The sequence below is a fragment of the Amblyomma americanum genome, chromosome 2 (genome assembly GCF_052857255.1).
Source record: "Amblyomma americanum isolate KBUSLIRL-KWMA chromosome 2, ASM5285725v1, whole genome shotgun sequence".
NCBI lineage: Eukaryota > Metazoa > Arthropoda > Arachnida > Ixodida > Ixodidae > Amblyomma > Amblyomma americanum.
The window spans coordinates 159,778,710-159,796,356 of NC_135498.1; the positions used below are offsets into that span (position 1 = coordinate 159,778,710).

Sequence of the window (17,647 nt, forward strand, 5' to 3'; positions counted from 1 at the left end):
GATAGCCTTCCATGTTCCAGACGCCCCCATCAAGTCGTGACGCCAGCACTCTACGCTTCGCACCCGAGGAAGAACCAGCAGTTCACCAAGCCAGCCGGCGTCTCCAGGGAGAAGAGTCAGAGCTGGCGACACTGCCGGACTGCACCACACAGCGAAAGGACGCTGGTACGAGCACCGCAATCTCGCCAAAAATGTTGACGATTTATGCTGCAGCAGCCGCGGGTGCCGCCAACTTTCAGTGGATCCCTAGGTGAAGACGCCGAAGAATGGTTGGGCCAATTTGAGCGCGTGGCATCATTCAAGAAGTTTGATGATGCGGCAAAAATTGGACATGTATTTTTCTCATTGGAGGGCTGAGCACGTACGTGGTACGAAAACCACGAGTCGTCCCTATCGACATGGCAGCTATTCAAGAGGGAAGTTTTGAAGGTATTCAGCAGTGTCATGAGGAAAGAAAGAGCCGAACGACTCCTCGAGTCCAGGATCCAGCTTCCGAATGAGCCCATCCGCGGTTACGTCGAGATGAAGCGTCTATTTCACCGCGCCGACCACGGGATGACCGAGGAGAAGAAAGTTCAGTTTTTAATGCACGACGTAAAAGAACAACTCTTTGGCAGCCTCGTCCGCCAGCCGCGAAAAACAGTCGAGGAATTCAAGCAAGAAGCCTGCAGGATCCAGAAGACCATCGACGTCCGGGGCCGGCAATGCAACCGCCCTTCCTCGGTCTGTGCAATCCATAGGGACACGACGACCACTACCAGCGACAACTTGCGGGAAGTTATCCGCGAAATCGTCCGCAAGGAGCTACGCCGATTGCTGCCATCCTCCCCATAGCCGCAAGCAGCGACTCTCATGGATGTGGTACGGGAAGAAGTGCAACAGGCCCTCGGCACCCCGACGGCCGCAGAACCCCAGGCCACGACTTACGCCGCTGCAGTATGGACTCCTCAGCCCCAACGACAACCCCTAAGTCCTCTCTGAGGTGAGCCACTTGTTCCAGAATGTCACCTCCCAGCTTCCTCCCGCCCAGCCTAAGAACGACCCTCATGCCCAGCAAATTGCGACGCCTGGAGGACTTCCAGCAACCGACCGTTGTGCTTCCATTGCGGTGAGTCCAGCCATATTCTTCGACACTGCCCACACCGAAGTATGGGTCTTCGTGGATTTGCCGTTGACGCACCACGACCACGCTTGGGCCAACGTCCGCAGGAAATCGACGAGTGCCTGAGCCGAGAGTAGTATTCGCCGAACCGCCTTTCGCGCTCACCATCGCCGTCAGCCTCGCGCTTTGAGTCGCCACGCCTCAGCTACGCAGCTGCGGTACGATGAAGGTCACCCAGCACACGTAGGGTAAACTAAAGACAGCGACCTTTGGAGGTGAGGTTGCTCCCGAGCGAAACGCCGAGGATCATTCAGTGAGAGTCAAATGTTTATGGGAATCCCGCAAGGTGGAGTAACTTTGTAATAAAGGAGAAATTACTCACTGGCATCCACCCAAGCTCAGCCTTACGGCTATAAAAAGGAAAGTTAGAGCTTCCTCAGAAACTTCGTAGTTAAAGAAAAATTTGTACTGGTCCGGGTCTGGGAAGCCGTGAGGCTGAGCTTGGGTGGATGCCAACGAGTAATTTCTTCTTTATCCTCCAATGACCATGCCGCACGAAGACGCCGCCCCGGAAACGCCGACGCCGCATACAATGACAACCTCGACCACGACGCAAACCGCCTTCAAAACGACGCCGCTACCGAGAAAAGCTTCGACGACACGCGCTAACCACGATTCCCATACCCTACGAAGCTGGGACCCGATGCCCAGGGCGACGTGCAACGCAAGAGCCAGGACGTCATCGACGGCCGGAGAGTTACCGCTCTAGTCGACACAGGAGCCGGTTACTCGGTGATGAACGGAATATTCGCTGCGCAGCTGAGGAAAGTCACGACCGCTTAGGACGGCCCACAAATTGGCACCGCAAGGAGCCACCTCATTACGCCATCAGGACGATGCACAGCGCGAGTGACTGTCAAAAGACATACCTCTCCTGCGGCCTTCGTTGTGCTACCGCAGTGTTCTCGCGAAGTGATCTTGGGCATGGATTTCCTTAATGAGCATCAGGCGATCATCGAACTGCAATCTAAGCTGATCAGGCTTTCGACAGACGAGGCCATCCCTTCTATGAGAACTCTAAGAAATAACGTTTCCCTGAGTGTCCTGGAGAAAGAAGTGAGCGTCCCACCCCGTTCAAGCGTTATCGTGACCCTAGGCGCCATGAAAGCCATTAACGCTGAAGAAATCATCGAGGGGGACATGCACTTGCTTCTTGACACAGGAATCAGCATCGCAAGAGGCAGCGCGCATTTCCGCAATGGCCAGGCCACAGTACTGCTGACTAACTTCAGCGCAGAATACCGGCACATTAACAGAGGATCGACGATTGATTTCCTCCACGAAGTATCCGACGTACGAGATTCCTTTGCTCTCTCCGACCCATTGACAGAAGATTCGCCTGGCCAAGAGAACTCGCCCAATTTTGACATCAACCCAGCCCTGCCCCGGAACAGAGAAGACCAAATGCGCAATCAGCTTCGAAGCTACAGCGAGTGTTTTTCGTCATCACCGAAGGTCCGACTGTCACATATGTTAAGGGGACTAAATTAAATTTTAAAGGAAAGAGGTGTGAAGAAGACCACGTGGATTAACCGAAGAATAAAGAGGAAGAAGCATTCGGTGAGGTGGGGAGAGATGATTGGTGGAGAATAGAAGAAGACGACGACAAGGCTTACGTGGACTAACACCGAGGCTATAAAAGGGAGAGTGAGAGCGAGGCACGGGGGAACAGCAAAGAAGCGGAGGCTCCGGCGGGTCAGGGACGCATTGGCTGGAAGAGAGCGACGCCGGCTACTTCTCCGGTGAGCTCACGTTCTACGGCTTCGCATCGTGGACTTCCTGCCGTGCCTGAGCCCGTTCCGGAGAGCCAAGGGAGGACGCTACCACCTGCTACGGCCAGGGCTGTTGCCACCCACCCGGGTGGTGCCCCCAATGCCAACAACACCGGCATCACCTCCACGGGCGCTTTGACCTGGAGCTTGTATGACGCAGCCAGCGACGCCAGCCCAAGCGCGTCGAACGCCGCCAGCGATGCCAGCCCAAGCACGTCGAACGCCGCCTACTGGATCCATACAACGCCGCAGCCGCACCGAACCAACCGTGAGCACGAACTCCGACCACGAATAGTACAACGCTAGTAGTAGACGCTGGTAGCAGTGTGTCCGGGTCGTGTGTATTTATAGCCTTTGTGTTTTGTGTTAGTTTTGGGTTCTAGTGTGTGTGTCACGTAGGGTGTATTAAATGTGCGTTTGTGTGCGTACACCTGTCGCCTAGTCCATTCTTTCGGTCCGAGTGTGCTCCCGAGAGATCCGTGACACCGACAAACGCCAATTGCCAAGCATCGCGTTATAACCGAAATGCACGCCCGACCTTTCCGTCAAAGCCCCTGCCATGTGTCGCCGCGAGGACGACAAGTCATCCGGGACCAAGTGAAAGGAATGCTTGGCGACGACGTCGTCCAGCCTTCAAACAGCCCATGGTAGGCACCGGTTTTTCTAGTGAGAAAGAGAGAAGGAGCACTTCGGTTCTGCTTTGATTACCGCCGCTTGAACAACATAACAAAGAAGGGCGTCTACCCCCACCCCTGCATCGACGACACACTGGACCGGCTCTGCAAAGCCAAGTATTTCTCATCGATGGACCTCAAGAGCGGCTACTGGCAAACTTAGGTCGATGAAAGAGATCGCGTAAAGACCGCATTCATCACTCCGGATGGGCACTTTAAGTTCAGGGTGATGCCATTTGGTCTGTGTTCCGCACCAGCAATGTTTCAGCGAGTAATGGATACAGTGCTGGCAGGCCTGAAGTAGTAAATTTGTCTGGAATATTTAGATGACATCGTTGGCTTCCCCTTGAACTTTGAAGAACACCTCAAAAGGCTTCAAACAGTACTAGACGCCATCAAGTCGTCTGGCCTAACCTGGAAAGCAGTGAAGTGACACTGTCTATTAAGAGCTGCTGTTTCTAGGCCACATCGTTATCAAGGAGCGAGTACGCCCAGACCCGCAGAAGACCGGCTGCTATTGAACAGTTTCCACCGCCGGCCGATAAGAAAGCAGTGCGCAGATTCCTCGGAGTGTGTGAATATTACCGACGATTTGTGAAAAGCGTTTCCCGCATCGCCGAGCCCCTGACTCAACTGACGAAGGCAGACGTGCCATTTAAATTGGAAGCGCCGCAAGCAGAAGCCTTGAAAGAACTTCAGCATCGTTTACAGTTCATCGCGCATTTTGATGAAAACGCCAATACTAAAGTTCATACCGACGCAAGCAGTGTGGGCCTAGGCGCCGCCCTCGTTCAAAAAAGTGACAGGCTGGAGAAAGTCATCGCATACGCTAGCCGTTCTCGTTCCAAGGCCAAGGCCAACTATTAGGCAACTGAAAAGGAGTACCTTGCCACCGCCTGGGTACGTCGAAATTCCTTCCGTACCTGTGCGGACAACCGATCAAGGTGGTCAGCGATCACCACGCGCTGTGCTGGCTTGCCAATTTGAAGGACCCCTTTGGCCGCCTCGCTCGATGAAGTCTGCGCCTCCAGAAGTTTGACGTCACCGTCGTTTACAAGTCCGTGTGCAAGCACTCTGACGCCGATTGCCTCTCACGAGCCCCTGTAGATGCACCGCCGCCGGACGACAATGAGGACGCCTTCCTGGGACCCATCAGCCTCAGCTCCTTTGCACAGCAGCAACACTCGGACCCCGACCTGAGACGCCTCATCAAATACTTTGAAGTCAAGGTTTCTTCACTTCCCGCGCCATTCAAGCGAGGACTGCATTACTTCTGTGCACAGACTAATGTCCTCGTGAAGAACTTCGCAGGGAGCAAAACAGCTTACCTCCTAGCTGTACCTGCGTGTCTCCGCGAAGAAGTTCACACTTCCCACCACGAGCCGACAGCTGGCCATCTCGAGTTTACTCGCACCCTCCGCCGCATTCAAGACAAGTAGCACTGGCCCCGACTGTCTGCCAATGTCGCACACTATGTGAAAACTTGCCGAGATTGTCAGCGACGAAAGACCCCTCCCACCCGACAAGCAGTAATTCTGAACCTCATTGTACCCCCCTCAAGGCGGCCCTTTTAGCAGATCGGCATGGACTTGCTTGCCCCTTTCCCAAACTCGACATCTGGAATAAGTGGATCATCATAGCGACCGACTACCTGACCCGCTACGCCGAGGTAAAAGACCTACCGAACGGAACAGCAGCAGAAGTCGCCAAATTTTCCGTGGAGTGCATTTTTCTGCAACACGGCGCCCCCGATGTGCTCATCACGGACAGAGGAACAGCATTCCCGGCGGAACTAATGCAAGCCATCCTGCGTTACAGCCAAACCAGCCACCGGAGGACAACTGCATACCACCTGCAGACCAACGGACTGACCGAGCGCCTGAACAAAACCATCGCCGATATGCTCGCCATGTATGTCGATGCCGAACACAAGACCTGGGACGTCATCCTGCCTTACGCAGTCTTCGCCTACAACACCGCAGTGCAGGAAACCACCCATATGATGCATTTTAGGCTGGTCCATGGCAGGGAGGTCACGACCACGCTAGACGCCATGCTGCCCAACGTTACCGAAAAAGAGAACGGTGACGTCACCGCAAACCTTCAACTTGCAAAAGGGGCCCCAAGACCTTCCCGATTAAAGATCAAAGAGCAGCACTGGACCGACGCCAGACGCTACAGCCTACGAAGACGCAACGCGGAATACAAGCCAGGAGACAAAGTCTGGGTTTGGACAAGGGTGTGACATTCCCGTAGAGCCAATGGGGACGATTTTGAAATGCGACGGTGGCGGTGCCTGGGAGTTGGCGGTAAAGGCATAAATTGCTCAAAACTTTTTGAAACAAGCTCAGCCAAGCCAATCCAGAAAAATCCAATATGGCGGCGTTTGTTTACCCGGCTGGTTGCGGGCGGTTGCTCGCGCGTTCGTGGTGCTGGCGACCGCTAGCTCGATGCAAGCTTCGTAAATACTGGTGACTTGCTGCTCCCGCGCTGCATTCCCGCTTGATTTCCTAAGTACTTACGACATCTGCTTACCCGCTTTTGCATTTCGATGTGTCTGTTGAGGCAGCACGGTGCATGGTGGCGAGCGGCGCGGCAAGCGCGGCTGATTAGCAGCTGCTTAGGGCGCTCGCTCGAGTACCAAAAACATAAATAGTTTTCTCCAAAGAACAGTTTATTAAACGAAACATCAGTAGTGACAATCGATGTACAAAAGTGATTTTAGGCATCTTGGGCATTGAAATATCAGTAACAATCGTTCTAAAAATCAAAATTAATAAATTCCATTATGGAAACCTAGAACACATGAGCGAGTGCACAGAGAATATATACAGGGTACAAAGAGGTAAGGTACTATCAAGGTAGGTCCGGTACATATAAGCATGTGCTACATTCATGTAGCATATGCTTTTGTGCAGGTTCAGATGAACAGAAGTGAAGTACAACATCCGAGATGTATTGAAATGTATCTGTCTGTGGCTATGCATACACACATACAGAGAAGGGCAGCGAAAAGTTTCAGCCTTTCACTCGTTGCATCAGACTAAGGACAACATAATATGCTGCAGTGCTATAACTTAGTAAACAGATGCCATGAAAAGAACTTAGGTAACCTTGGGCACGTTTAGCTCTTGGCAGATGAGTTACAGGCTTGCATGCTTTAGGACACAGCTCGTCTGCCATGCCCTATTTTGGTTTCTTTGTTTTGTAGATATCAAGGGGAGGAAGATGCAACCAGGGCAGGCCGAGAATTGTGTGGAGAAGCGACTTTATAAAAATTCTCTGAACAGTTGTGGCCGTGGCTGGTGACGAACAGTAATTGGAGGTCATTAATTCAGCTTGCGATGACACATTGAGGTGTAACAAAATATGCGTGCGTATAAATAACTCATCTGAGAAATGAAAAAGCACAGGGTTCGTAACAGGCCAGTAATGTTTCTCTATGTGGCGTTATACTGCATCTACCACAATGTCCAGTTATTATATTACTGAATGGTAAATTGCAAGTGGTCCGTGTACTGTACAGTATCTGCAAACGCTTATGGACGCCACACAGTTCAGCGTAATGCGCCGGCCGCTGCTATTGTGCCCCTCATGACCCATGTGTTGCTCCAAAAGGTGAAACCCCAAACGCTACAACTTCCAGAAGGAAAAAAAAAGCAACTACAAATAGCACCGCAGCATATTTCGAGCACGCTTGTAATGGACACCAGCAAACATGTCAAACATTTTTCATCTTATGCGTACACCCCTCTTAAATGTTACAGAGCCGAGCACCTGAGCCAGTCCGCGTTTGCTGCCTGTGGGTTCTGCTCTCTGTTTCATACATCAGGTGCAATGCTGTCAAAGCTAGCGCTCTTGTTTGCGCTGCCTGCATCCATGACCAAAAAGTAGTGCGTTCCTTGTGGTGAGCGAAACATGGTGAATGCTTTGCCTACAGGCTTACTACATGACGCATTTGTCATGAGCTTGATTAAATGCACTGTTATTGCTGACGACACGCTGTTGCTTTGTCAATCCTCAGACCACTCGGCCACAAAACAAGCACGGAATAACATACCTCCCTTCATTTTTCCTTGCTGATTACTTTCGTACATTTCACTGTGTTGTACCTTATGTATGAAATGAACTGTAGCTATCACCAATTTTCCCAGCAGCATAACAGAGGGCAAGCCATGACCAGAGGTTGCCAAGTTATATACCACAAGAACTCCTGGGTTCCGCAGAGCACTTTTTGGTTTTTGCGAGCACCTGAATCGATGTATGCTTTAACATTATGGTGTGCTTCACAAATTTACTTTTTGCACAAATGGCACTGTTACTGATCATAAGAACTATGGTTAGCATACAGCCAGTCATTAACTGAATTCTGGCATTCCTTGAAGGGCACTGAGCCTGTATACTTGTCACGCAGGAAGAAAGAGAAGCCAAAACAAAACGGTTTCCCTAGCACCTCTTGTAAGTTGTTAGCATTCAGCAATATTAATTTGAGAACCAATGGTCATAGCAATGCTCATACTAACAAGGCACACAAGGCTTCTAGAAGGCAAACTGGTACTTTGTAAAAGAAGTAACGCAGCAGGAGCAAAAGCAGTCAGTACAGTATATGTGCAATCGGAGCAGAATTACGGATAAACAGGTACATAAATACTTATATACATAAAAAATAAATAGTACAACAAAAAGTTAAAGAGAGAGCACATGTGTAGTAAGTAGGCAGCATTAAAAATCCAAATACAATAATATCCTAACACAGTGCCTCATGAATTTAGCCGGCTAATTTGCGCCTCTTTCTGGCGGGAGCACTCTGTTTTGTTTTTGACGTCATGCTCCTGTTTAAAAAGGAAAGGTGCCAATGCAGCCTTGTGCGGCAGAATAATTTAAGGAATTTAATTTTGCAGCCTAATGAACAGAAAACAGCTTGCTGGTTAGGCATCCTCTCAACAAGATTCCTGGACACATTGGACAAATGAGCACAGCAAGAGATTTCTTTTCTGAAGGCCGAATCCAATTTCTTTATATAATTTAGACATGCCTCAGAAGTTGGGGCAATTGACTGGAAAAGGTGCTCGGGAACACCATTCTCCTTGAGTAGTGCAAAGAATTGGTGTCGTCCATAGAGAGAGCCACCGTCTGCTGCAAGGAGTGTTCCCTCACATGTGCATTCTGTGGTTCTCTGGTCAAGAAAGCTCTTCACAAGAGTGCCAGCGACATGGTACACAACATTTTCGTATACTATGTCAGGGGCATCTTGTGAAGACGCCTGCAAGTCAGATGAACCTGAGCCTTGCTGCCTGCTGTGGCTTGTGCTTGGAGTGCTGCTTGGTGACAATACTGCAGAAACACTCTCCAAGTTGGTGAGGAACGCATGTGTTGTCACTTCGCAGTTTCCTTGCGAAAGTTTGAAAAGTTGGCCAATCCAGATATGTTTTACAGCAGCCACGAATTGGTACACATTAGGTGTCTCATTGCAGCCATGTTTTTGAAGAACTATTGCAAAAAAATTTTCCAACGGATCCTGCTGCAACCGACGAGTGAAAAGATGAGTGTAATCGAAATCTGCCTTTAGATCTGTCCACAGCAGAAGTAAGGCTTTGATTGTAATCTGCCAACCTTTGATGGTGTGTGGTTGCTTGTCCAGAGGACCACCAAAATGCCATTGGGCGATCCAATCTATGCACGACTCAAGGAAGACATGATGTTCCGAGCCTTCTGTCATTGCGTACCGCAACTTGTCGTCCTGCTTTTTCAGGGCCGAACTGTTCAGGCAGTCAAAAAGCTTATCCATCCTTTCCGTGAACTCTGCTGTAAATTTTGCATCAAGAGGAAGCTCTTGAATGGCAATGAGACTGAGGAGTGCCACAGATACGGATTCGCTGAACACTTGTGTGGCGTACTTCACTCTCATGTCAGCAAAGGGCATTCTGTAGATGTGTTGCTCTTTTAGTTTTTTTGCCAATCTGCTTTTGAGATGCTCAACTGGTGTTTTGGAGGCCCGATCAATGTGACGAGTTTTTTTGTAAAGGGTTTCGATGTGTGTCCAGTCAACAACCTCAGAGCCAATGGTGAGCTTATGTCGTCGCAAATTATTTCTTGTGCATTTGATTAGGTGTGGGGTGTCAAACATGAAGTATATTTTGCGGTTGTTGACAACAAAATATGGTTCATGGATAGAATGGATGAGCATTCTTGACAGACTCACATTGTTCGACCCTTGATCACAAATGACCGCTTTCACCAGAAGACCTTTGGTTTGAAGCTGCTGAATTAAATCTAATAGCAGCTTGCGCATTGCAAGAACTGAAGTTGCATTGTGGGACGCTGCAAAGGCTACTGGCTGCATCCAACTTCTTGATATGCCAGACACCGCCATAACAAGGGCTATGTTTGCCACACGAGAAGTCCTAGTATTCCCATCATCTGTGAAGCCAATTACAATATCTTTTGATTGATCATACATCAAATTTTTTTTCAAGGATATTTCATCGAATAAAAGACAGCATGCTTTGTCTTGTAGTGGCCAATCTTTTGTAATTGATTCTATTGCATCCATGGCACCTGGAATGATACCAGGTGTCATTGGGATGTCTGCCAGCCAGCGCCTTAGCGTCCTCACATGTGGCAAATGGAGCATTTCTCTGAGGAAGCGATAAGCTTTTGGAGAGTGAAAGAACAAATTGAGAGCGAATTGTTTCATTTGTTTTGACCAGTGCTTTTTGGATTTCGGAAATGAGCAGAGCCTGATTTGAGCTTTAACCAATTCAAAAAGGTCTTGTGGCAAATGCGGTTCAAGCTTGTTGAGAGCCTCCTGCTGCGTTACTCGCCTTGTGTCGTGCCTTTTCCTAATCCGACTCAGTGCCTTTCGGTACCTGTCGCTTCGAGATTGCAACTTCTCGAAGCGCTTTTTGGTGCGAGGGGTGTACACAACTGCGCCCTTCCTCCGCCGACTCTTGGGCGTTCCTGATGCTGGTGTCATCACTGGCTGTCTGACACTCTCTTTGGCACCGCTGAGGCCACTAGGACCAGCTTCAGCTGCAAAAAATATATAAAAAAGCATATTTATGTTTGCCTCAGAGCGAGACCTACATCTACATCCCTCACAAAATCAAGATTAGGGTGCAGTCACAGGGCTACAGGTTGCCAAACTTGCAGGGCAATGTTTTTGTGTGAAATGATGAATACAGTCGTGCCCCGTTAATATGATCCTCGCTGATAGGGACAGTTTTTTCTGGCGACCAACTTTACGCCTCGCTTAAATGGAAACCAGTTGCTCGTAATACAGACAGGGTAATAGTTAATGGATCTCATTGTTATCCATGTGTTTTGCCTGCCTAATATTCAGAGCAATTTTTCATGACAAGCTGGAGTTAAGCAAATGGAAAAACCAGAAATATTTATGTGCAGTAAAGCGATACCTACACGCTGTTACGGGCCTGCCGATACCCATCATGAATATATCAAGGTTACCGATGCATACTTTTTCATTGAAGTGGAAGGTTGTAGTTTGCAATAAATTCTAATGTTTTCTTGAGTACTTACCATAATCAGGTGAGTCCCATGATGCTGATGCAATCACTCTGATGGGTGTGCTTTGGGCAGCACCTGTCAAATAAATAAACACACTGTGGGAGGCTTCAACCAAGTATTTTAATTCTCAGGTGCACATTTTTAGCCTGGCTACGCAGCGTGTATGTGAATGGTAAGCAACAGGCTAGTGAAGCAATTTCCACAACAAGTACCTGAGAAGGCTATCCAATGTTTTCATTGAGCTGAATGAAAAATTACCTGTAAATATAATTCTGTACAGATAACACAGGGGTCCACCACGTAAACAATGCATTCATACATATGCACACAGAAAAATATATGAAATACTAGTTGGTGAGCATAAAGTTAACACTTGTTTCTTCTCTTCTGAAACAAATGTCTGGCATCCGAAGTAGTGGTACAGTAAGATGTGCCGACGTGCACCTAATTATTGCACACCACGACATAATTGCACACTGCTGCTATTGCAGAGGGTTAATTTATTACGTGCAAATCTGCAGCAATAGTGCTGCAGTCCATTGTTGAATTTTCATAGATTATCACTGCACTATTAGTGCATTGCACCTACCTTCTTCGTCAGCTGGGGGAGGGGGCGTAGTCTGCACATCAGTGAGCTGCGGGGCACGTGAAGAGTGTGGGTCGTCTGCAATTAAACGACCACTTAGACACTCCCAATCTAAAGAAATCAGCCAGCAAAGTAATTACATATGTTTATTTTTTTGTGCTATGACAGAGCCCTCAGCATAAGTAATACTGCATTACAGGGTTAGCCTGAACCAAATGAAAAGTTCTTCATTTCAAGCTGTAATGTAAAACAGATCCTGACTTAGTGCACCTACCTGTGTCATGGACAGCAGAATCTGCACCAGCAATTGTGCCTAGCCCAAGTGTTGATGGCAACGGCAAGTAGTCTGAAATATAGGTACCACTTAGTTACTCCCAAGGAAAACAAACCAACTGGTGTAGTGAGACATTAGGAATGTTTTCCTATGCAAGATTGCAGGAAGACTTACCGTGACCAAGCATGACTTCCACTGGTGCAGCAGTGGACTGTAGTGGTGAAGCGGATTCAATGCCTATGCGAACAAGGAAAAAAAGATAGCCAATCAAGCTCTGCATAGCAGCACCTTCTGCTCAGTGCACAGTATGGCCTTGATGTTCTATTTGGAACGGTTTCTCTTGCTGGGAGTTAGTGTGATCTTAAATTGGGCTTAAATCGTTTTTGTGAGCTTGTAGGCAGTTACGATTAAAAAGGAAAAATTTGTGCGATCAATATACCGCGACATACAAAATAGCGCAGCAGCACACAGGAAGAAGAATGAAAACACACAAACGAACACTTTACTGTGAACCACGAGGCCATAAATTCACTTGATGTGCATTGTAGGAAATACAAATCAAACTGCAAACCTATCTATGAAGCGTGCAATGTCACCACTATTAATGCTTGCAAACTTATTCCCGAAATCATTCAGGAAGAAATCAGATAGCCTAAGTGACATGTGCTTCGCTAAATATCCTGGCGGGTTGCTCCTCAAAGAACCATTTTTACCTTAGAGACCGGTAAAACGTTTACCCTCCATGCTTGCACAATATGCGGCCACTTCATGTATAATTACCGCCTCGTGTGTCACAATAAGCTGCTGGCAGTTTGTGCGTGTGTGTGTTCTTTCTTGACCCTGTGTGCTATTTTGGAGTGAATTCGCGCAGTCTGCCCTCTATTCACCGCAGCGAACAGTAAGTAATAATGACAAGAATACTAAACATAGAGTTGTAAAAATTATTTTCCTCACTGCTGCTGGAGTGCACTATCCAGCATCTGATTGTTAATATGGTTAAGAGAAATTTAAGCTACAACATGGTACACAACTGCAGTCTGATGCAACTGAAACAATGGCCACATGACATTGAAGCAGGAAAGTTTTGTGCCCGGGAAGTGATGTTTGCAGTTAGCCTCTATGAATGCAATTGTTCCCTTTGGTCTTACATTTACAGGATGGGTTTTTCTGAAAATAGTGCCCTCACCTTGTGCCGCACCTTCTTCATAGAAATCTGCAACAAAAAAGCCACAGGTTATACTGAGGGATCAAGCTTGGGAAGAATTTACTGAGAGAGGAATTTTGCTTACCCGGGTGCACCAAGGCTCTCAGACGAGGCTCATGCACCTTCACGGAAGGGACTGCTTCATGCGTGAGCCTTGTGCAGGCATCACTAGTGAAGCAATCCCTCGTGAAGTGCTTTGAGCAGAGCCTGTATGTTTTGTAGACCTTTTCCCTTGGTGTCTCCAGGAGTTCAAGCCTATTGGCATATTTCAGCCAAATGGAGAATCTGAAAAACAGCCAAATAACATGATTTCATACATTTTAAAGGTTTGCATACCTCACTTCAGGAATGCTTATTAGCATCTCCTTACACAGCAAAGGGGTACGAACATTATATAACATATATGCGTGAAAACAACTGTGGCAGGATGCAAGCAAAATAAGACAGCAGTTTGTAACACTGTGCCACAGCCTGCTAGTCTATTGCTATGCTGGCCAATCGAAACGATGAATGAAATCACCTTTTTAATGTCTGCCTATGATCGACAAGCCAGAACCTTTAAAATTCTTGAGCTTATGTTTTCTTTTGTGATCTGCTTTTGGTTTAGGTAACAATAACTAGTTCTTTGTTCCAACTGCTTTTTGGGTGCGGCATAATTTTGTGCAGCAGATAGAAATGGGGACAGAGCTTCACTGCAGACTTAAGCTCTATCTGATCATAGCAATTATTCCACTCACACTTTTCTCTAGGTAACTGCATACTAACCACCACCCATGATTCGTTCTTTTCTAATTCCTCCATTAAACACAAGTGCCAATGTAGCTATGCTATGGCAGACAGCTGCTTGCCCACAAATTTGAAGTCTGGATTAAGAACAGCAGGTAAATGAACCAGTAGGCACAGTTTTTCATCTTTTGCTTTCACTGTGATCAAATGGGAAGTGTGAAAGGGATGTGAGCAGAACATCAACAGGAAACACTGCTCTTTCAAGAAACTGAAGGCGCAGGCAAATAGCATGGGTCCAGAAGAAGGGGAAAAAAGTGCTTAAGCAAGGGAAATATCCCAAAAAAGACACAGACAAGAAGAAAGCGACCTTCGCCTTCCCCTCACCCACCCGCCGGAAACGAGCGTTTCCGGCGTACTAGGCGAAACTATTTGCGAGCTTCCCAAAAGCTGTCAAGGACAAGGCGCGAGATAAGAGACATATGTGAGGAGATGGGAATAATGCGGAGAGTTCAGAGCCCTCCAAGGTCAGTCGTGCGCCCCGCGAGCGAGCAGCGTAGAGGACAGCCGGGGTGGAGTGTGGAGCGAAATTTACAATGCTGGAGCGGCAGCACTACGGTAGGCAATTGTTTCGAGAAACGCTTCCACGGAGTACATGGGTGGTTGAGCGCGGATATCGCGAGGAAAAGCTCCGGTAAAAGTAAGAAAAACAAGACCGGCGGACTTTCTATATGCGGCTCACGGCGTGCAATGGACTTTCAGCGCGGTGTCCAACACTAGTGGTGTTAGTCTGAACAGCTCGATAATTTATGTGACGTGCATCACTGCTGCAGAAACCATGCACGAACACGCAAGAAATAATATTCAAGCGCGCTGAACTCCGTAAAGAAACAGCCAAACTGAGCATTACAATTACTCCGCTGACGACGCTATAGGCACAGAAGTTAGAATATTCATATTTAAAATACACTCTGAGGGCACCGGAATCTGCGGGGAATAAGCTTTTAAAGGCAGCGAGAAAAGTCAGTGAGTCAGACACACACACACACACATGCGAACAAGCAAGCAAGGTAACTAACGGTCCCACGCTTATGAGAGGCAACGGCTGTTGGGCCATCTCAAAATGCAGCACCTTCCCTTAATTTTGCTTTAATGTCCTTAAACGTACTTATCAAACTCATCTCGCAAAACCAAAGCCACTGCAGTAAACAGCGCCAGGTAAAACTAGTTCTATTCCGTCGGCAATTTCAAATGGTAACGACCAAGGGCGGTCAAAACAAAGGCACAACGGTCGACAACGGCTATGCAAAGAGGGATACGATAGTCAGTGAATTCATAAATACCTGTGGTCAGAAGGAAATCTGAAGAGATGTTCTCCACTCTTGCCGGATGTGCTGCACCACTTCGCGCAACGATACATATGCGACATGACGCTGAGGACGGTAATCACGCTGGTCCAGTGCGCACGTCGCGTCGGCAGTCGCTCGCGTAGTTTCGGTATGCTTGCGCCGGTCGCTGTCGTCTGCTGCCACTGCGCTGCAGCGTTGCCCGCGGCGGCGCTGGCGGCGCAGACGCGTTGTGTCATTTTCGCAATTTATTTCTTTGATATACTATTTTTAATGCTTACGACTGGTTATATTTTCATTCATAAGCATGTTTGTGTTGTCTACTATGGTCGAGAAATTTTACTTTTTATTAGGCTTGACTCCAGCCGCGTTTGCCGCCAGATACCAGGATCGCTGCAATCGTTCCGACCGTGGCGACACTTACGGCGCGGACGCGCAACTTGCAACATGCCACAGCACTGGTTTGGACGCCCATTAGCCGCCATGGATTGAGTGAAATGCTTTTGCGCCGCTATTTCGGCCCGTACAAGGTTCTTCGTCGGCTAGGTGAACTGGATTATGAAGTCATCCCTGACGCAATGACTACATCCCAGCTACGCCGTGTACCACCAAAAGTTGCCCATGTCATCCGTCTGAAGCCCTATTATGCGCGCTAAAGGATGCTGTGTTTCCACAGATTATTTTCACAATCCGTTTTTATTTTTCGCTGGTCGCCTTGATAATGCATCGGGTCGATGCTCCTTTTTGAGGGGAGTAATACCGCGAGCCTTTGCAGTGTTTGTTTGTTCACCCTTCAAAGCTGCCTGCACACTGCTTTATCGCTTTGTTTACGGTGCAAAACGCGACTAGATTTATCTAGATTGATCGCCGCCAGGCAGGACTGATTCTACGTTGTTCCAGAATGTTCTGGTAATTTTGCACGCTTTATCTCGAAAGTTCGCTATCAGCTTCGAATTGAGCACGGCCGACAGCGGTCATTCTGTTCGACGACTGCCGAGCATGCTTGTTGCTACGCCGCCGCCGAGTGATTCAGTCCAGTGTGGGCGCAAGTCAGTCCAAATAAAGTTACCACTTCGCGACAATATGAATAGAGGGGAGTATTCTGTTATGCTGGGACGCAGATCCGCACATGCTCAGATGTGCAGCTACGTGACTGCTCACGGCTACCTTCAGTGAGCTGGCATGCTCACAAAGCAGGTTATTCATGCATAGACTGGTTTTACAGGCGTAAATACGGCCTTAGGAGACACGAACAAAATTTGACGCGATATAGATATAGCAGGCCATCTGCTTCTTTACCAGCGATTTTTTTCCCGTTCCCAATTAAACTTTGCGCCAAATGGTAAATTTATTTCCGGCTGACAACAGCGCCCTCACCCAATCTCTACCTACATTGTACGGCATTTGATGCAGTAAGCATTTACTGCACAAAATTATATTTAAGTTGGATTCAATAATTGATTATGGACATAACACTAGTATAACATCCCTTTTGCCCTGAAAATCATTCACTAGCCTTTTGCACCGCTAGATATATCGATCACAAAAAAAGCCCTGCGCGTGTTTATCCGCCCACTTAGGCATCTAAACTGGCCTGAACTTCATGCCGGCAATAGGTTGCCATGGCGACTTTCAGTACTTTGCTATGCGTATCTTGATTCTGTTGTAATGAATGCAGCTGCAGAGAAGCAAGCCTTTCAACACATTTCGTACAACTATCACACTTCTGTAATCAATACCGCCTGTATTAGTTTGAGAAATATTGAAGAAAAATTATTTGTAGACCTGCTGCATACATTTCGTTGCAGTTCTGTGAGAGAAGGTCGTATTACTTGAGTGAATGTTACGTAGTTATATACCTTACGTAAGGGTATATGAAAACGTACGTGTACCACACTATCCCATTCCAAGCATTGTTCATTTTTTCATATCAGCCAGAATTGGCGTAAATTCATACAATGCAATGATGAACGTGAGGAAAAGTGCTGGATGAAGTCAATAATGCCATCTGGGACACAAGCTTACTCAAATGTGTGGTGCAGAGGTCTATAGAAGTCATTTCTTGGCAGTTAGCAGTTGCCATCGCGCAGGCAATGATGATGACAGACCGCATCATTGAAGAACTGCAGACGAAACACTAGTGTCATTAAATCGCCAAACGGGCCCTTTCAGCAGCCTGCCTTTCCAGCAAGAGCGCTATGCAGCGTGCAACGAAAGTCACTACGGCGCGAGGAGGCTTTAGCAAAGAAAAATTGGGCTGGGAGAATGAACTGGAGTGAAAGAAGTAATAGCACGCCCGTGCCTCGCGCGGCCTTGTGCTATTTAATGGCTGTCGGCTATTTCCCCGCACGCGCAGCAAACATTGAAAAGGAGCTGGCT

At 47.9% G+C, this 17,647-nt stretch overlaps 1 protein-coding gene across 1 annotated transcript in view; it reads right to left on the reverse strand.

Moving 5' to 3' along the window:
- Positions 1-17,424, reverse strand: part of LOC144119204 (uncharacterized) — a 40,292-nt gene extending 22,868 nt beyond the window's left edge. The window contains exon 1 of the mRNA XM_077651885.1: positions 17,294-17,424. Within this exon, the coding sequence (XP_077508011.1) occupies positions 17,294-17,384 (91 nt within the window). The 5' untranslated portion in view covers positions 17,385-17,424. The remainder of the gene's footprint in view (positions 1-17,293) is intronic.
- Between the last annotated feature and the right edge of the window lie 223 nt (positions 17,425-17,647).